We start from the raw sequence: 22,041 nt of genomic DNA, 5'->3' as shown, positions 1-22,041 counted from the left end.
GCCGCCTGGAACAAGGCATCGTATTCATGTTCTACGAGAGTTCTGTGCAAAATCTGACACAAATAGCGCCGCCTCGTGCGTAATTGTTTCTGAAACTCGCGCGACGTGGTTGACCGCTGCAGCGTAAATTAGCACAATTTAGTCACATAACAGGAATAAATATTCTTTATTCTCGAGAGAACGGCGAGACTAGAAATGAAATAGACCTCATACTCTGCGCTAACCCTGGCATCATACAAGATGTGAACGTGCTCGGCAAGGTGCGCTGCAGTGACCACAGGATGGTAAGAACTCGAATTAGCCTAGACCTGAGGAGGGAACGGAAGAAACTGGTACATAAGAAGCCGATTAATGAGTTAGCGGTAAGAGGGAAAATAGAGGAATTCCAGATCAAGCTTCAGAACAGGTATTCGGCTTTAACTCAGGAAGAGGACCTTAGTGTTGAAGCAATGAACGACAATATTGTGGGCATCATTAAGGAGTGTGCAATGGAAGTCGGTGGTAACTCCGTTAGGCAGGATACCAGCAAACTATCGCAGGAGACGAAAGATCTGATCAAGAAACGCCAATGTATGAAAGCATCTAACCCTACAGCTAGAATAGAACTGGCAGAACTTTCGAAGTTAATCAACAAGCGTAAGACAGCTGACATAAGGAAGTATAATATGGATAGAATTGAACATGCTCTCAGGAAAGGAGGAAGCCTAAAAACAGTGAAGAAGAAACTAGGAATTGGCAAGAATCAGATGTATGCGTTAAGAGACAAAGCCGGCAATATCATTACTAATATGGATGAGATAGTACAAGTGGCTGAGGAGTTCTATAAAGATTTATACAGTACCAGTGGCACCCACGACGATAATGGAAGAGAAAATAGTCTAGCGGAATTCGAAATCCCGAAGGTAATGCCGGAAGAAGTAAAGAAAGCCTTAGGAGATATGCAAAGGGGGAAGGCAGCTGGGGAGGATCAGGTAACAGCAGATTTGTTGAAGGATGGTGCACAGATTGTTCTAGAGAAACTGGCCACCCTGTATACGCAATGCCTCATGACCTCGAGCGTACCGGAATCTTGGAAGAACGCTAACATAATCCTAATCCATAAGAAAGGGGACGCCAAAGACTTGAAAATTATAGACCGATCTGCTTACTGTCCGTTGCCTACAAAGTATTTACTAAGGTAATTGCAAATAGAATCGGGAACACCTTAGACTTCTGTCAACCAAAGGACCAGGCAGGATTCCGTAAAGGCTACTCAACAATAGACCATATTCACACTATCAATCAGGTGATAGAGAAATGCGCAGAATATAACCAACCCTTATATATAGCTTTCATTGATTACGAGAAAGCGTTTGATTCAGTCGAAACCTCAGCAATCATGGAGGCATTACGGAATCGGGGTGTAGATGAGCCATATGTAAAAATACTGGAAGATATCTATAGCGGCTCCAACGCCACCGTAGTCCTCCATAAGGCAAGCAACAAAATCCCAATAAAGAAAGGCGTCAGGCAGGGAGATACGATATCTCCAATGCTATTCACAGCGTGTTTACAGGAGGTATTCAGAGACCTGGATTGGGAAGAATTGGGGATAAAAGTTAATGGAGAATACCTTAGTAACTTGCGATTCGCTGATGATATTGCCTTGCTTAGTAACTCAGGGGACCAATTGCAATGCATGCTCACTGACCTGGAGAGGCAAAGCAGAAGAGTGGGTCTAAAAGTTAATCTGCAGAAAACTAAAGTAATGCTTAACAGTCTCGGGAAAGAACAGCAATTTACAATAGGCAGCGAGACACTGGAAGTCGTAAGGGAATACATCTACTTAGGACAGGTATTGACGGCGGATCCGGATCATGAGACGGAAATAATCGGAAGAATAAGAATTGGCTGGGGTGCAGTTTGGCAGGCATTCCCAATCATGAACAGCTGGTTTGCCATTATCTCAAGAGAAAGTATATAAAGCTCGTGTCTTCCAGTACTCACCTACGGGGGCACAAACTTGGAGGCTTGCGAAAAGGGTTCTACTTGAATTGAGGACGACACAACGAGCTATGGAAAGAAGAATGATGGTTGTAACGTTAAGGGAATAAGAGGGCAGATTGGGTGAGGGAAGCGAGTAATGATAGTGAATCAAGAAAAAGAAATGGGTATGGGCAGGGCATAACACCACGACTCTCGTCGAGGTTGCATGAGGCTCTGCGGAGCTCCGCCCTCGACGACCAAACCTGGGCGATCCAGCACGCCCGCGAGGCGGCGGCGAGGCAAGCCCTCGACGTCCCTTCATGGAAGGCTTAGGCCCGGCCATCATAAAGTGCTGGTTGTAGAATAAAAGTTTATCCTCCTCCTGGGCAGTGCATGTAATGAGGAGGGAGACTAACAACAAGGCTGATGATGATGATGATGATTCTCGAGAGGGTGACACTTCTGCCTAAATGCAGAGATGAGGGTTACTTAGGTAAAGAAGGGCTTAACCGCTTTACAGCTGGCCAGTTTGGGCAGCTTGTAGAGTGAACTTGATGCTCTTTGCTCAGCATCACGTGTGCTATGACACGTGAATAGTGTGTGTAGAATGGTCAGTGTTGGTGTCCTGTGTGCTAAGCTCCAGCAAGTACAAACTCGTCAAATGAAAGCACTTCTGCCGTCACGAGAGTAAAATATTGCTTGCAATTATCAAACATAAGGAGGCTTCTATGAATTGGTTCGAGGATATGGGTGCCGATTTCCATATCGCCGACTGTCGTTTTCTTGCCACTAACATTGTGTAACACCATTTTCACACGCCACTTTTGATTGCGATGAAGCCTGATCCAGATCAAAATTCTCCACTGCAATTGGCTCCCTCGCGCAGCTTGCACAAAGGAGCCAATCACGACCGAGAAATTTGGTCCGGATCGGGTTTGATCGCGATCATAAGTCAACCGTGAGACAGCCGTATAACTCGCAGCACCATCCCATTTTGTGCATCTTATCGTGTGAAACACGTTGGAGCATATAGGCTCCAGGGCCACTTGTTCCTTAAAGCTTCTGAATGGTTCGCTGTAGCTTAGTGCTCATGACGTATATACATCAATTCGACATCATTAAAGAGTGTGAAAAACACACACACTACGAAAGAAAAGGAGTGGCCACAGAGGAGCTGTTTTGCCTTGAACAAAAGAAATAATGAACGCACATACTTGGCAGAGCACATGAACTCTTGTGGTGGTCGGGCATTGTTTTGTAACGTGAAAATTGCCCTCAAAAGTTAGTGAGCAAACTCGCTTGCTACTGAAAATATTTAAGTAAGTAAATATTTGAGTATGTAAGAAAAGAGGGAGGAGGGCCGCATTGTGCGCTTTCTGTTTCTTTGTTTCGTTGTTTCTTTGAGGTGTGTATCACATAGTCAAACCTATCTTTTTTCTGTTTACATTAACGCATCTGCGCATGCGCAAATCATGTATGTATAATTCAAGATGACACTATGGAATAAAGATTTGACGGCAGTGGTTGTCCCTTGTCCACTCCTTTCCTTTCACAGTGTGCTTATTCTTTGCGCTTTTAATTATGCCAAGTATGCACAGGCTCTGTGAAAGTCCTTTTAATATATATGTCCAATGTGGCATTGGAAAATGTACTCTTAAAGCATCATGAGTTGAGAGCTCTGTTATTAAATTACTCTTCTGCAATGCTAAAAAAGCCACTCTTACTGTGAGTTGAGGCTTGGTAAGCCAGAAAAGATGTGAAAAGCAAAGTGCAGATGGCGACGCCGGGTTGAAGTTCGTGCACATGCCAGCTCACCATGATGACGTGCATTTTGACGGTATTTACTCAGCCCCAGTCAATTTTTCATTGGTAAGGTGAACTGCATTGCAATCTATAGGAGCCAAAGACTGAAATCAGTAATCTCAAGAGGTAATACTGGTCAGCAACTGCCTAAATACATAAAACATGTTGAAATCCGTGACATAACACTAACGTACCAATTCTGAGTTTTTGACATGAAATCTAGAAATGAATGTTTGGCCTTCATTAGCTCATCTGATAATCAACCTATTACCAGATAATTGACAAAAATGGAGTTTTCAAAAACTACTTCATCAGTCTAAACTTCTTTAAGGTTTCCCATTGGTTGTCCCTGTAAGGTTATGTGTAATATTTTCCAAGACCTTCTGTTCATTTGCGTTACATGTGGATGAATGGAATGAGCATCCTCAAGGCATTGTCTTCGTAGACAACATTGATTCATTTGAGAATGCGCTTAGTGCATTGCTTCTCATAATGCCAAGACTGCAACACAGCCAGCTGCTGCTTTGCCTATGGCTTTTTCTGTTTTCCTTGCTTGTATAAATTGCTTTATAGTCTGTGTTTCTTTTTTCATTTCTTTTTTAGTTCTCTTATTATATGATTTAGGTATGTGCTAACTGTTGTCTACTGCCATTGTACATTGTATAATATATGCTAGTTTGTATCATGTTATTTTATTTTCATTGTATTTATGGCATATTTTGCTATTACTCCAGCCATTTTATCCTTTCTTCCCCCTAGGTGATGCCCCATGGGCACTTGGGTTATTAAAAATGTATATATATGTCTATGCCCATGCATGAGATGTCTAAAAGAAGTAACAACATTGTCTCATTATTTACAATGCTCATTTCTGGTATACTTGTGCTCACTGATCTTTGCCAACTGCATTTGTGTTGTCTAAAGCTGTGAATATTGTGATTCTTGTCGCACTTTGAGGCTCGCTGCACGTTCAAAGAGCGTGGTACAAATTTCAGACATACAGTATAAAAATACATCATGGCATCGGCCACCATTCTCTCTTTTTGTTTACCAGGAGAGTAGGCTTTATTATGTTTGAACATCGCATGGCCTCATTCTTTTTCCATATGTTGACACAATCAATCCTGGACTGTTATGTGGAAAGTTGCTTCTGGATTGAATGCACACATCTGTATCTGCTTCCTGTAGTCATTTTCATACATAGTGGGCAATGCACAAAGACTAGAGGGACTGTATTCGTGAGCCAGAATGGTTTATTATCACATTGTACCTCATCACATCCATATTCCTAGCTTCAATAAATACATCTTTTAGGAACTCCACAGCCGCCAACACTTTCAAGGCCCTTTTACAGCCTTGTTGCATTCACAGTTCATGCACCATTGACAACCCATTACCATGGCCCTGGCACCAATAAAATCCATTAATAAATAAATTAATTATGTATGCAACCAAATAACATTGGATTACATATGAAAGAAAGACATAGGTATGCACCGTAGAATTCAATGTAACATCATCTCATGCTTTTATGTTGGAAAATATGAGAATTACTACAGGAAAGGCATCGTAAGCCTGAACCAATATACCACCAAAAAAGCAGTTGGACGCTTTTCTGTGACCAGTGGCCACAATGCATTGCTTGCGCTTGTGACCAAAATACGGTACACCGCATGCAAGAACCGTAAAAGTGTATAAATAATATGTGATTTCGCCTAATCTTACGTTCACAAGTTATAGTTGCAATATACGAAGTAGTTATTCCAATGAAAGCATTTGCAGATCAAAAATAACTGCACTGTGCGTGGAGAGATACTTCTCTGATTGCACTAGTTGTGTAATTTCCATAGTGTTGTCTACTATGGATGAAACGCAGTAATAAACTGAAATGCATGGTTATTATAAAATGTCTTGCGTGCAACCAAAACAAAAATAAGTGGAAAGATACAGGTGCTAAAGCCTCCATAAAACGATAGCCTCGCTTTGTTTCAAGGTATTGTGCAGCTGATCTTACAATGAAGCTGTTCATTTAGTTACTTCCCTTTTTAATTACAAGACTGGCATTCAAGCTGGTTGGTAGGTGTGAGGTTTACGATCTGCGCAAAAATTATTCATCAAGTGACTTCAAGATGACACTAATTTTTTGCCTGCAAGGTGGAAGCTGCTGTAAGTCATCATTGAAGTCAAGTGTGAAATCTGGACGCTGGTGCTTGTCTGTTGCACATTGATCCATTGCAACATTTGTGTTTACATTTCCCAGCTTATAAATCACATAAACTGTGCACATATACTCTGACTATGGCATATCAGTTCTGCGGAACCGCGTAAAGTGGAGGAAAGTTCAGGAAAGGGAAAAATTGTCATTCACTCGACTAGCACAAAGCTACCAAAGAAAAGCGTGTGTGTTTCCTGTGTAGCTTCATGCTGTTGGGTGGATGATAACTTTACCTTTTCATACACCGATTGCAAAGCCTGCGATGCTGCCATTAGCTTGGCCAATGTCATTGCACAAAAAGTAGCGTTACAATAAACGAAAAGGGACTATTTTAATGCTGCTCTTTTCTACTGTGCTGTCATCTTGTGGCTGAAAAACACAGTTACCACAGTTCCTTGACAACTAACCAGCTAGCACCTGTCTCATGTCACCCATAAGATCCTTAGACAACTTTCAAGGTAGCGTCGTTCGTTTATCTAGCTGCCATCTTCCTCATCCTCACAATCTCCCACCATCACCCCAAGTGCCAGGTGCTTGGTTGTTTATGTGGTTTTTTTTTCTCAAAAGGGGGCCCCATAGAGATTTGTGGTCTCCGAGTTCCCCTTCTCTCATCACAGTTTTGGGGAAATAGTCGAGCATCCGTTGCAGGTAGGCAAATGTTGCCACCGGGTGCCTGCTGGTAAAGAAGGTACAAGCGCGCTTCCTGCCCGGTGCTTGGCAACTACGGGAGTTCTAGGGCACTTAGGACACCCACCTGTTGGGAAGTTGGTGGCAGGGTACAGCCATACTCCCCCCTTTTATATTTTAAATCTCTGTAAGGAGATTCTTGCGCCTCTGCAAGGCGCCGGCTACTCCTCTGCTCTGACATGCAATAAAAAGACGAAAATTCTCGGAATACGAAAACCATGGCAATGCAAAAGCACTCAAAAACGAGATCCCGCGAGTAATTCACAAGTTGTGACTAAAAAAACTACTGGTTTGCAATCTAATCTCATAAGCTAGAACACAAGTGCAATGCTGTCTGCAGTGGACATCACAAGAATATGCCATACACCACAGTATAAGAATGTACAATGAACACACACACAAACATGCACACACACACACGTGCGTGTGACCTTGTACATGCACTCTTATCTGCACTCTACATCTGAGACCTACGTTGTCACAAGTCTTGCAAATGTCAATGCACATGCCTGAATTAATGTTCATATCATCATCATTAGCCTACTTTTATGTTTGCTGGCGGGACAAAGGCCTCTCCCAGCGATCTTCAATTACCTCTGCCTTGCACTAGCTCATTCCAACATGCGCCTGCAAATTTCCTAATTTCGTCACTCCACCTAATTATCTGCCATCCTCAACTGCGCTTCCCTTCTCTTGGCACTTATTCCACCAGTTATCTACCCTACACATTCTTGAAATGGCCTGCCCAACTCCATTTCTTTCTCTTAATGTCAATTAGAATATCAGCTATCCCTGTTTGCTCTCTTATCCACACCGCTCTCTTCCTGTTTCTTTACGTTATACGTAAAATTTTTCATTCCATTGGTCTTTGTATGGTCCTTAACTTGTTCTTGAGCTTCTTTGTCAACCTCCAAGTTTCTGCCCCATATGCTAGCACAAGTAGAATGCAATGATGGTACACTTTTCCTTTCAATGACAGTGGGGAGATTCCAGTCAGGACTTGTTAATGTCTGCCATGTGCACTCCAACCTATTTTTATTCTTCTGTAAATTTCCTTCTCATGATCAGTCTTTGCATGAATAATTGGCCTAAATAGACACTCCTGCATAGACTCTAAAGGCTCACTGGTGATCATGAATTATTGTTTCCTTGCGAAGCTATTGAACGTAACCTTTGTCTTCCGCATAATAATCTTCAACCCCACTGTTAGTTTCTCTTTCAAGATCTTCAATCAGTTGTTGCAATTTATGCCCAGTGCTGCTGAGCAGGACAACGTCATCTGCAAACCGAAGGTTGTTGAGAAATTTGCCATTGATCGTCACTCCTAAGCTTTCCCAGTCTAATATATAATCTTCATGTACAGGTTGTTTCTCGTAATTTGAACCAAGAATTAAAAAAAAGTGGTTATCTGCAGCTGAATGAAACTAATGGTCAGTAAAGTAATGGTCGTTGTGGTGATGCCCCTTAATGCCTCCAAATGCAAGTTAATCTCATTTAGTCGAAAACGCGCTAACTTAGTGTTCCACTATTCGATTAATAATACCGTAGTTTCAGCTGCTCCATCATACAAATATTTTGGCATTTATCTTTCATCGGACTTATCCTGGACAACGCATATAGCAACTGTCTCATCCAAAGCTTCTCAATCTCTCGGCTACCTGCATAGAAACTGGCGTAATGCACCTTCTAATGTATGAAGCTAGCATATCTTACTTACGTTCACCCACAACTAGAATACGCTTCATCCACATGGTCCCCATATCAAGATAATCTAATCCGTATGTTGGAAGTCGTTCTGAATAGGGCAGCCAGATTCATCTCTGGCAACTACGACTATCATTCAAGCATTACCCGAATAAACCAAGACCTTGTATTTAAGCCATTAGAAAATTGCTGCATCATTCTCTTTTATGTCTGTTTCACAGGTACATCTATAGTAATAACTTTCGCTGTTTGCCACTTCATGCTCTTGTGCCACATCTCGTTGCATTCACAACACACTTAGTTTCATGTGTGTTCATGGTCAAACGCAGGCATTTAACTTATCACCAGTACCAAGAGCTATTGCACATTGGAACACTCTCCCGGATCACATTGCATTCATCTCCAATCGTGAAACATTCCATGATAACCTGAAGTCGTTGCGTATTAATATTGTATAACGATGTTGCTATTTATGTCATGTGATTACTCTTGCCCCCCTTACTCAACTTACGCTTGTAAAGTAATGTGAATAAATAAATAAATAATGACACATGGTTTGCCATCATATGTCACTCCTTAGAGTATATTCTATATTCAACTTAATTAGTGAATTTACTAAAATCAATTATGAACAATTTTTAATATTCACTTTATGGCCAAGTGCGTTTGTTACATTGTACAGGGGTTCAGAAACAACCGAGTGACAGAACCGTGTGCACGAACCGTGGTGAAGTGAGCGACCATGGCTCTAGGCATCGGCTTCACGGTGTCATCATTTTTTACGGTAGCACACAGAAAGGAAGTGCTGTCGTCCCTGATAATTGATGGGCTCGAAGCACGGTTTAGAGTGCTGCAATACGATAGCGCATGAGTGCAGTCACATAATTTTATTTCATATTTTGTGAGCTTTTTTTAAGCACCGAAAAAAATCAACACGCAGCATGTGCATTACCACTAGAAATTGGATTGGTTGTTTCTGAATCCCCTCTACAACATAACGACACACGCTTGGCTCCAAAGGGAATATTAAAAATGTTTCATAATTTCATTTGTTGCCATCAACGTGATAAATATAGAGCAATGTAAAGCCCCACTGTGCAGCTTGAATTGATTAAGTTGTCAATGAAGTTGGGTCTTCGGAGATGAAGAAAAATCTTCCATGCATTTGAGAATAATTCGGCAGTATGGGTCGACATGTTGATGGGACACAAGGACAGATAGGATGTCGGGTCTTAGCCAGTCGAGCATTGCGATGGGTAAAGCCGATGAAGAGGACTTAGGATGTATGCTAGTATGAAGACACGGTGGTGGGTCGTCATGGTTCACCAGAGGGTAGCGAGAGAGAGTAGCGGTCCTGTAGGTGACATTGAAATCATAGTGCTGTAGGTGAAGCACTCGGTGACCGAGGCGACCTGAGCGGAGCTCCAGTGAGTATGTGCGAGAGTTCTTGGGGAACGAAAAGCACCTTCCACCACTTGTAAGAAACCATTTTATTCCAGCCCAGCACATGCTGCCACCACAAAGATCAAGCTGTCACCACGAAGATGATGCAGCAGTTGACATAGCCGAGGAAGATGTACAATGGATGATGATATGTACAGATGATGAAAGTGAAAGTCAGGCATGTGTTGCACTCACACTATCACACTTACAAGTCCGTAACTCTATGCCAAAAAGATAAAGGTGTTTTGTTAGCTGCATCTGTTAGAGCATCTGAAGTGGAATATTTTGACTTGAGTTGACAGCTTAAGGGAAATAGTTGCAGTGCATGTGAGAGATTTGCAAAGGCTTACTTAATAGCTATTGCAAGGCAGAAGGCAACTTTGAGAATTGGGATATAAATTTTATTATCGAGTTGTAAAGTTCAGTTTTTGAAATTATTCTTTCTTTTAATTGAATTTTGAAGAATCTGTAAAGAAAGAAAAAAGAATTGATGTGCAGTTGATAGATTTTGTCTTTTTCTCCTTTCAATGCAACAAATCTCATCGAATTGTCTGTAGCGGATACAAAGAAGAACAATTTTGTCCATTTCTGCAGTGAAGCTTCTTGTTAATGCAAGAAGTTGGGCTAATGGAGATGGGACAAAATGTGAGGACTGGGACAAGAAGCTGGTTGGCTGTGCTTGTCATGCTCTCATAGATAATTCATTATTTCTGTGAGCGACTACAATGCTAAGCACACATGGCAAATGGTGATAGTCATGTGCTGTGATGGTACTTATGCATTAGCATTAGGAGTGCGAAACTGGAAAAAAGTGTGTGTGGGGGGGGGGGGGAGCCGGTCACATGGTAGACATAGAGAGGAGATGGGAGAGCTTAGAAGGGAGTGAGTGTATGTGCATGTTTGTGCGTGTGCTTGTTTGTGATGACTGGATTTTTCAATGGGCCAAGTGTATTTAGAAAGATGAGAGGCACAACTAAATGTATGTGTGCATGTATTGACATAGGCACTTATTTATCCTTTTCTCAGGGACTGCATTTAACCTAACAGCTAATGTTATCGCTCAGCGCAACTTGTGTCTGCATGATTTAGAACTTACGGAATTGTTATCATTGATTCTGTCTATTGCGTATGTTGTTGCCGAACCTTGTGCAATCAGATTGCACATGCGGCACAAATTGTGTAGTAGTTTCACGAAACCAGGTGGGCAGCAGCGATAACACTGGAATCTTCAATGTGAGCTGTATGAAAGTGATTTGATCAGCGCTTGACCTGGTGATCAGATTTTGATGATCGCTGGCTGTGTTCACCGCTATTGTTATGCTTCGAGTGTCACCTGTTTTGTGGGCACAATTTCGCCCAATAAAAGTTAGTTACGTCATTCACAGTTTTGCTGCTGTGTTCTTTACGTTCATTATGATGTGACTATATATATATATATATATATATATATATATATATATATATATAGAGAGAGAGAGAGAGAGAGAGAGAGACAACTTTATTGAGCCGAACATCTTAGACGCCGTCGATGGAAGTGGTTCCCTCTTTATGAGACCCATGAAGCGGTCTGCGCTGGACGCATGAAAGAAGACGAAGGAAGGTGCTAGGGGAGAAGTGAGAAGGAAGAGGTTGGAATAAAATGGCGGACGACACCCGTCTCACTTAGATGATGTCATTTCTGTTGCCGTTCTAGTTAGGAACGCTACATTTTGGCGCAGCCGACAGTTTTCGAAGACCAGCGATGCGGGTGACGTTTTTCGTCGACCAGGCGTCATCAGAGTCTGTTGTGTTCACCCGATACCAAGTGCACGGTGAGCCAGCGACGGACCTTCCTCTTGAAGTTAGTTCTACCGCGCTGATCAACGTGGTACTGCAACAAGCTGCAATCAGCCGCCAAGCCCTCGTGCAAACAGGATCGGTGACAGTGAATCTACAACTGCAGACACTGAGCGAACTCGTTCTGGAACCCATACGACGTGGCACCCTCAAAGAGGAAACGCCTGCCGGGAAGGTGAGCCTAGACTTGAGTGTTATGGAACTGCAAAGGAACATTATACAACAGATCGAAATAATGAGAACTTTCGTCCAAGCGCTTAGTCGAGAGCAGTCAGCACGAAGTATTGTTGAACCAGATGTTTTTGAAGGAAAATCGCAAAATGCACACTACTGGCTGTGTTTTTTTGAGTACGCCTGTGACAAGAATCTGTGGCACTCCGACGACACAAAGATTTTGCATATGCGCCGCTATTTGGGCGGTATAGCCAGAAAATGGTATGACGTGCACCTCATGGATTATGGAACAACATGTTGGGAACTGTGGAAAAGCAACTTTTTAGGGGCTTTCGAAGGCAACGCAGTAGAAAGATGGGATGCGGCACTGCGGTTCAGTTATACAGGTGGCTCTCTGCTTGAGTACTGTCTTGAGAAGCGTCGCCTGTTGTATTCTGCAGAACCGAAGCTGTCGTCTTCTGCTGTTGTAGCTTTGATAACGCAAGGGTTGTGTATCGAGATCCGTTGTCATGTCCAGCTCAAAGGTCCAAGAACGTTTGATGACCTTCTGAACTTTCTACAGACCTCAGTGCCAAGAATTACATCGAGAAGACAGCCAGATGGTAGAACAGAGCAACTTGATTCCAATCTAGAGTCGTTGCCGTCAACTGAATGTGAACACAGCTTCATAAACAAATCTCTGGGAAGCGTAAATCATGACTGTGAGGATGGTGAAGAACCAATTACCGCAGTTCACGGCAACCTACTTCCACATAATCTGTCTACCGTGCATCACAAGCCCCAGAAAAAGAGCTTCAGTGGGACAGTATATTTGGTGTCGTCAAGCTTATTGTACGCACCCATTAAGGTAGATGGCATTGAAGTGAAGGCTCTCGTTGACAGTGGAGCTTCGGTATCTATTATCAACAAGACTCGAGTGGATGCCAGTCGTCTGCACGCTGGTAGAACATTGCGTGTCCAAGCCTACGATGGGTCAGTGACCATGCATAGCGAATGGGTAACCCTGGCTATTGAATTTCAAGGAAATGCTATTACCAGTGACGTATTGGCCATTCCCAATGTCACCTACGATTTTCTTTTGTCCCGTCCAGACATGAAAAAACTTAAGATGAACCTCTATTGGGATGACAAGGTAATGGCCGAAGACACGATAAGAACAGAAGACCCTGGTGAAGAACCTAGTGTATCAAGGCTAATTTTTCACCACGAAGACATCAAGACTAAGTACCCAGAGCTTATATGCATAGGAAGCTACCCTCCAGCAATGAAATCCCATGTCGTTCCTTTCGAGCTCGCAGATAAAACAGTGGTTCGTAGAACCCCCTATAATATGTCCAGAGATAAAAAGGTGTGGCTGAAAAAGGAGTTGCAAGAAATGTTAGACACAGGTATCATCCGGCCTTCTGTATCCCCATTTGCTTCTCCTATCACTATTGCACCTAAAGAAGACGGGACATTCCGCCTCTGCACAGACTACCGGGCTCTCAATCGTCAAACTGAATTGATGCCTTATCCAATGCCGAGAATCGACGACATCATTGACGAAACCGGTGGTTGCCATTGGTTTTCACGAATAGATCTCTGCAAGGGCTTTTGGCAGATTCCACTAAGTGAAGAAACGAAGAAGTACACCGCGTTCATAACCCCATTTGACTTGTTTGAGTACAACCGCCTACCATTTGGTTGGAAAAACTCCCCTGCGTGGTTTCAGAAGATTATGACGGACATTCTGAAACCTTACCTGGGCACATTTTGCAATGTGTACATCGACGACATCATCATCTACTCAAAGACAAAGGACGAACACCGTAGTCATCTTTCAAAAGTTCTTCATGCCCTCAGTCTTGCCCAACTCAAAGTCAACTTCAAGAAAAGTGCGTTCTTTCAAGATACCGTAGTATTTCTTGGCAGGGTGTTTGATGGACAGACTAAAAGCACCAAGCAAGAATCGGTAGAGAGAATCTCCAAGCTGGTAAAGCCTTATGATGTGCACTCCCTGCGCGTTTTTCTTGGCCTTGCAGGACACTTCCGGGCGTTTATCAAAGACTACGCACTGAAAACAAGGTGCCTCACACGTTTAACTCAGAAAGACGTGCCTTTTCATTGGGACGAGAAGTGCGAAGCTGTCTATCGTGAGCTTGTAAAACTAATATCGTCGGACCCCATCTTGCGAATACCAGATTTTTCCTTGCCTTTCGTGCTGAACACGGACGCATCACATTATGCTACCGGTGCAGTTCTATACCAGAAGCCATCCAAACAAGCTGATCAAACCAAACACTACGTCGTGGGGTACTACAGCTATACCCTGAAACCCGCCGAAATCAATTACTGTACCACAGAAAAGGAAGCTCTGGCCGTCTTAAAAGCTGTGCAGTACTTTCGTACTTACCTGGAAGGTGCCAAATTCATACTTTTCACGGACCATCAAGCATTGACTCAACTTCTGAGCATGGCCCAGCCAAGAGGCCGCATTGCTAGATGGGTGAACTATCTGCAACAATTTGATTTCGTAATTTCGCACCGTCCTGGCCCACTCCTCACTGACGCTGACGCACTATCAAGATTACTTGTACAGGAATCAAGCAATAATCCAGATACAATCAATCATATTAAGCTATGGGAAGGTACAGAAGAGCTCCAGTTTATCAATGGAAGGTATCACGTACCACCAACTATGATTCCAAGGATTCTTCATCTATACCACGACACCCCTGAATCGGGTGGACATGATGGCTTCTGGCGCACTTATAAGAAATTGCTCATGAGATTCACATGGCCGGGCATGAAAAACGACATCAGCCATTACATCCGCACATGCCACCTCTGCCAGGTGAACAAAGTTAAATTCAAGCAATCGACAGACGTTATGACAAACCCTGAATATTCAAGCATCCCGTTCGAAGTAATTCATTTGGACTTCGCGGAGCTCAAAAAGAAGGGGGAAGGAGTCAAGCGAACGCAAGCTTTCTTGCTCTCCATAGATGAGTGCACACGGACGATTGCGGCTAAAGCTGGCAAAGAAGACGCAAACAGCGTAATAGACCTCCTCAAAGCTGAGTGTTTTAAACACACAAAGACGCTCGTCTGCGACAACGGGCCGGCTTTTCGGAGTGCCAAATTATCAAAGTGGGCCCAGGAGCACGGCATCATGATAAAGTATTCTTCTCCATACCACCCGGCAGCAAACGGCCTAGCGGAACGTGCCATACGAGACATCAAACAGTATCTGAAGATGTATCCAGACTTTGCCGGTGGCTGGAAGTGCTGTCTCGAGGCCGCTGTGAAGCATCACAACAGATCATACACCACGAGTTTAGGCTGCAGCCCTCATTTTGTAACTTCAGGTACAGCGCCCATACTTCCTGCAGATCGTGAGCTAGGTCTCCTAGAGAACCTCGAACTTGCGGAAGTAAGGAAAACTGTCAAAGAACAGGAGATCTACAAGCGCCGCATGAAGCGAAACTTTGATAAAAGGCACAGTAGCGAGATACCGGACATACAGCCTGGAGACTATGTCCTTGTAAGGAAAGGAGCTGTGCCCTCAAATTCAAAATATTGCGGACCATTTCAAGTTATTAAGACTGCATGCCAGCATGGAATATTGAAGAATGTCTGGTACGCCGGAGCCTCGGGCCAAACGGAGTGCGCCGCTATTGGAAACGTATTCAAGTATTACCCCAGGAGGTGTAATTAAAAGAAATCCGGAAGAGTGAAGCGGTCTGCGCTGGACGCATGAAAGAAGACGAAGGAAGGTGCTAGGGGAGAAGTGAGAAGGAAGAGGTTGGAATAAAATGGCGGACGACACCCGTCTCACTTAGATGATGTCATTTCTGTTGCCGTTCTAGTTAGGAGCGCTACAACCCATATGCTTCTCTAGCCACCGTTAGTTGCACTTCACTCCTCGAAGAGAAAGGACAAGTGTCAGGTGAGCTTCTGAACAACATTTTGCAATGTGATGAATGCGGTTTAAGTCATGGATATGGGACCTCGAAAAGCTGCCACATAATGCTAATGCATTTCTCTTGCTTTACCGCTACATCGCCACTGAATTTTTTCTGGTCAGCACTCATATGGTAATTTGTCCAGGTAAAATTGGTAATCTGTCAAAGTAAATTGAGTAGAATGATTCTCCTACCTATTTCTTTCTTAAAAGTGCTGGGGACGAGTTGGCACTAGTATGAACCAGGGATAGACGGGCCTTTTGATGCTTTCCTGGAACCTCGTTGTAGGGTGAATGGGTTGATCATGTCACATGCCAAGTGTTAATGACACTGAGCCCAGATGCATTTTCAGTGAGCTGCACATGTATGTGTGCACATCCTAACTGAAGTTTGGGGTTTCATTGTTGTCTTGTCATTGAGTGATTTGTAAGGATGTTATCTTTTTTCTTGGCTGTGTTCTTTTTTCCTTTTAAATGTTCATGTAGATTGTTGCACATGTGAATTGAACCAATGTTTGTGGAAGCAACTTGATCACGTGTGTGTGTGTGTGTGTAAATCTTTGCCATCTTTGAGCACTGGGATGTTGCCAGTGCACAGTCCAGTACCTTTGTCAAGCTGTTCATCTGACTGCTTTCTTTGCTGTCCTACAGCATCATATATTTTAACTAGGGCTGTGGGAGTAGCGAAATAATTTTCTAATTGAGTTAAACACGAATATTCTAGAAAAACATGCTTCAAATATTGAATGGAATGTAGAATATTTGATCACTTCTAAACAAACTAAAACATGAAAGCTCCTGTGTAGCGTGCTTGGCATTTTTTATACATTTATGATAAATTTGATATATTCAATGTTATCAACTGCAATTTAGCTCATTTGAAAAACTTGTTAATGAGAACAACTAAGTGTGACTCTATCTGGGGCACTATGACAGTCACAGTAATTCAACAAACAAAAAGTATGTCAGTATACGCACCTAGAACTGTACTGCACATTGAAGAAGCAAAGCACGTTACCATACAGTAACCACACGTCATTTTAAAGACATGCAAGCATAGTGACATTGCCCAAATAGATTTGCTTAAATCTGGAGAGAAAATTCATAGTATGAATGTTCAACAACTGAAAACTATTGTGCGTAAATTACTTCTTTCATGGATTCGCTCAAAATCTTGTGCATTTGCATGACAACCCCGATTCTCCTGCAGCAGAATCATTCGGAAGCCTCTCCACTTGCATCAATCAGTCTTTTCTCCTGCACATTTCAAAAACTCTTCCTGTATCTGAATGTTTGAACAAGACGAATATTCGATAACTTTGAATGTGAACTCTCAAATTGAATATGAATCGAATAGCATGAACCATTTATTTGTAGCTAAAATTTCGAATATTTGTACAACCGTAACTTTAACGTGTGATGAATGAATTTGTTGTTTTCTTTTATTGTTGTTGTTGTAAGTATTCATTTGGCTCTAACCGCAGGCTTTTCCTGGTGATGTGCTGGAGGTGATTCAAGACTTTGAACTGCACCTCAACCGGCGACCAAAGGTCATCATGCAGACTGCTGGTCATGTTGCTGGTGCTGTCCACTACTACAGCTGTAGGGGCATGCAGTTTGACGAGGAACTACCACCAAAAAAGGTGACATTTCGTGATGACACCATCCTTCATTTCCGGGTTTTGTTGTCGTTTTTAAATTCAGGGAGTAAAAATCGGATGTTACTTTTAAACAGGAAAACTGGGAAAAAATCAGTGTTTTTGTTGTTCTGCTCCCCAAGGTCTGAAATGTTAAACTTGTGCATTAATCCAACTTTGGGTATATGTATTTGGTTATAGTGGGGATGTACCATTGGCGATCACATAACTGAATAGTTTCCGTCCAGTGTCATTCCCTGGTTGGGCTCCAGGTATGTGGCAGCCATCCCTGCCAAATATAGTATATTATTTGTGACGTCCAATTTCCCTCCACTTCCTGATCGCTCCCTCAAGAGGCGGTGCACCGATGAAACCTTTAATTTCTTCATGCAGCCGAAAGAAACTTTCCCAAAGTACCATGTTATTCACAATCAGCAGAAAAACAAGAGAGTTTGTACAATATCTCCTTTTGTTGTGGCAAAATCTTTGACAGAATCAATTGGCCCAGGCTACAAAGTAACTAAGATGGGAAGTGGCGACCTTCGTGAAGTTTGTGACAACATTCAGTACAACAGATTGTCCAAAGTCATTGCTGTTGGAGACATTCCTGTTTCAGGGGGCCCACACTGATCCTTAAACACTGTTCACAGTGTCATCTCTCAAGATGACCTACTTGATTTTATTGAAAGTGAGCTACTCGATGGATGGCAAGATCAAAATGTAGTTTTTTACAGCGTGGCAAACAAAACAGTCTCATCTATAGATTTAAGCATTGCATCTAGTACAGTATGTAGAATGGAACAATCAAGAATCCCTATGGGAATGGCCATTTCCCATTTGTCATTAAATTAACACAAGGTGATGAGTACTCTCCCTCATTGAAAAGTCGAGTCAGCCGACTGGAAGTGGTATAAAGAACTCACACACCTGACCTGGGAAGACGTCTCCACTCTTCCCATCGATGATGCAGTGTCATATTTTACAAGCTTTACTGTTGATACGGAGTCAATATCTATCCCAGAAACAAATGGATCGCCCTCCAAATGACGTGTTCTTTGGTAGAATGAGGAGTGTAAGGAAGCTTGCAGAAATCAAAATGAGGCTTGGAGTCACCTTTGCGATTCCCCAACTTTCAAGAACTTGATCAGCTTCAAGGAAATAAAGTCGGAAGGTAGCCAAAAAGCTGTGCCAAAAGGAAAAATAGCAAAAATACATCTTTAGCATAAATTCTTATACAGATGAACGATAAGCCTGGAACACGGTAAACAAAATAAAAAGCCGTGAAACTCATCCTCTACCATCGTTAACTATAGGAGGAGACACTCTTGAGTGCATTTCTAGTTTGTCTCATTACTCAGATACATTCCTAAGATATCAGTGACAAGTGGAGTGACTGCCTCTGCATCGGAAAGGAAATAGAAAGGTACTTACAACTGTCCATTTAACACAGTGGAATTTCAGGCTGCACTAAATTGTAGTAATAAATCAGCCCCTATAAATGATCATGTAGTTTACAATATGATCCAACACTTATACCCCACGGCACATAAAATACTCCTATAATTTTTTAATGCCATATTCTCTGCCATCTATGTATCATCTGACTGGAAGGAAGCACTCGTAATACCTATTCTTAGAGGGCAAGGACCCGTATTTGACCAGCAGTTATAGGCCTATAGACCTGACAAGCTGCCTATGCCAACTGTTTGAGAAAATGGTAAACCGGCTCCTGATCTGTTATCCTGAAATCAACAAATTACTAGACCCCTTGCAGTGCAGTTTTAGGAAGGGTAGGTCCACAACAAATCACCTTGTCTGCATCAAGGCGAATCCACGATGCCTTTGTACACAAACAGTTTTTATTATCAGTATTTTTAGATATGGAGACGGCATATGACACAACTTGGCCTTTTGGAATTCTCCGTGATCTGGCTTCAATGGTAATCCTGGGCAACATTTTGAATGTGATTCAAAACTATCTCTCTGATCGCAGGTTTCTTGTTAGGGTTGGAAGTGTCTTATCTATTTACAGAGGAAATAGGCGTACCACAAGGTGATGTGCTGAGTTGTATTGTATTCATTGTAAAAAATGAATGCGCCATGTAATGTCGTACCATGCACAATGTCTTATTCTGTGTATGTGGGGGACGTACAAATAGGTTTTAAATTATGTAATATTTTTATCTCTCAGCAACATGTACAGCTTGGCTTAAACAAACTAAGTGGGCTGACCAGAATGGACTTAAATTAAACCCTAAAAAAAAGCATGTAAATTCTCTTCTCGAACAAGAGAAGTATAATGCCTGACCCCGCTATTGACCTTAATGGACAGCAGGCTATCTGTCAGCCACGAACATAAATCTTTAGGTTAGGTATTATCTTAGACTCCAAACTAACTTTTGTTCCTCACGTCAGGCATCTGAGGCGGAAGTGCCTAAAGACAATGAATTTACTGATGCTCATGTCCCGGACATATTGGAGAAGTGACTGGAGATGCCTTTTTAAGGTTCTGCTAAAGCCTTATACAGTCCCGCCTCGACTACGGAGCCATAGTCTATAACGCTGCTGCGCCTAATGCTTTGAAGATGCTAGATCCTGTTCACCACTTGGGTATACACCTTGCTACAGGCTCTTTCATGAGTAGTCTCATAGAAAGCCTGTATGTCAACCCTTATGAATGGTGTCTACATCTCCAAAGGACATATTTAAGTTTTTTTCTACGTTCTGAAGTGGATGTGGAGATGTGAAGCTTCGATGTCACTCAACTTTTCATGGCATGTCCATTGTCAGGCTGTTTCATAACTGCCCAGCTATTAGGGCTCCACTGAGCCTTGGTTTGGAAGCATTGGTAGAAGATACAAGCGTCCTACTTTCAGAGAATGCCCTGATGGCTCCCACTCGCCTTCCCCCACCTTGGGAATAGCAGACCAGTGAATGCGACATGTCCTTTGTAGAATTATCAAAGCGTGTGTTGGAGACACATATACACTCCCATTTTCTTGAACTTCAGGAGAAGTAATCCTGTGCAGAATACTACAGTCGAACCCACTTATAACGATACTGGTTTTAACAATATATCCATTATAGCAATGAGAAGCTGCTGCACCGTCAACTTTTGTATGTTTTCCATGGTGAACTAACCCATTTACTATAATGCCCCGATGCCGCATTATTGGTTATAACGATGAAGTCTGGCTGCTGGGCGTCCGAGCCAAAAGGTATTTAAAAGCGAAATCCTTGAAAAGAAGAAAAAAAAAAAGAGAAATTCGAGCCGCTGCACGATGAGCCGCTGCTCCAACAGCTGCCGTGCACTAATTTTCCAGCCTTCTCCACGCACCTCTCTCCCTGTGCCCTTCCAGTCCTCCGAACGCGAACAGGCTGCGCCCATATCTCTATGCTGCCCCACCCAATGAAACACGAATAGACCGTGCAAACTGCACTGCTTGCAGATTGCTTGCATGTTGCTCGCGGCCTCCTCATTCAGCGTAGTTCTGCAAACAGCTTAATCGCTCGCGTTCGTCTTTGTTGGTTTCGTCGAAATTGTTCCTGGCCATACGGTTTCTCAGCCTCTTTTGACTAGCCGCCAAAACGGAAGATAGCTGATCCGCCCGCTGATCATCTGCGATGCACAACGTTGCCAGTGAATAGAAAGTGCAAGGCTATAGGTTTGAAAACAAAGTGCTTCTAAGCGATATGGCGATGACGGCAGCAGTGATGCAGTAGGGCAGGCTGCCCTAACATTGTCCACACAGGAGGCCCAGCAAATGATTCTGTCCCTCTGGGGCTTCGTTTTCGTGAGGAACCTTCCGCTGCACTACTTGGAGCACCTGGATGCCTTGGAGAAGGATGTCGGCAAGCTTCGCGCAAAGCATGCAAGGCTCACGAACAAGGTTTTCCATGCAAGCCAGTGGGAAGTACCTGGCAAGATGCTTGTGGCGATCTTGCCTCAGCATTTATTGTGGATTTCTCAAGCCGACAGGCTGCCGGGGCTTATACTGGAAAGGAAAATGGGAAACTAGATAGTGAAATTATGAAATCTGAAGTACGTGCTGTCCTAAACAAATCAAAATTACAGCGGCAGTTGGCGAAGACCGCATCACCAATAAAATGCTACGAAACCTAGACGATCAATCGGTTACCGAAATCACCAACTTTTTCAACATCCGTTGGAAAGAGGGAACTATACCCACCAGCTGCAAACATGCAAGTGTGATTTCCGTACCCAAACCAGGCAAGAGGCTGGAGCTGGAGGATTTCCACCCCATCTCCTTAACCTCTTGCCTGGGAAACGTTATGGAACATTTCATTCTTAAAAGGCTAAACGAGTACACTGAAAGCAATGGGCTACTGCCCCATATGGCGATTGGCTTCAGACCAAATCTGTCCACTCAAGACCTTAGGTGGCAAATTCAACAAGATATCCTACACCCGAGCTCTCTAAGAGCCACCCTTACAATTCTAGGGCTAGACGTGAGTAAAGCGTTTAACATGTGTCACACACATTAATACTTGCACATCTAGCCCAAATGAATGTCGATAACTGCACTTATATCTGTATTACAAACTTGCTCTAGGATCGCAGTGCGAAAAAACATTTTGGGGACATTAAGAGCAGATAAATTCAATTAGGTACA

The 22,041-nt window shown here is 42.9% G+C and overlaps 1 protein-coding gene across 1 annotated transcript in view; it reads left to right on the top strand.

Moving 5' to 3' along the window:
• LOC135911261 (cyanocobalamin reductase / alkylcobalamin dealkylase-like) overlaps nucleotides 1–22,041 on the top strand; it is a 39,486-nt gene that overhangs the window by 785 nt on the left and 16,660 nt on the right. Inside the window, exon 3 of the mRNA XM_065443461.2 lies at nucleotides 17,255–17,413. Within this exon, the coding sequence (XP_065299533.1) occupies nucleotides 17,255–17,413 (159 nt within the window). The remainder of the gene's footprint in view (nucleotides 1–17,254; nucleotides 17,414–22,041) is intronic.

Source organism: Dermacentor albipictus, chromosome 9 (assembly GCF_038994185.2).
Source record: "Dermacentor albipictus isolate Rhodes 1998 colony chromosome 9, USDA_Dalb.pri_finalv2, whole genome shotgun sequence".
NCBI lineage: Eukaryota > Metazoa > Arthropoda > Arachnida > Ixodida > Ixodidae > Dermacentor > Dermacentor albipictus.
This window is presented reverse-complemented; position numbering and strand designations above follow the sequence as displayed.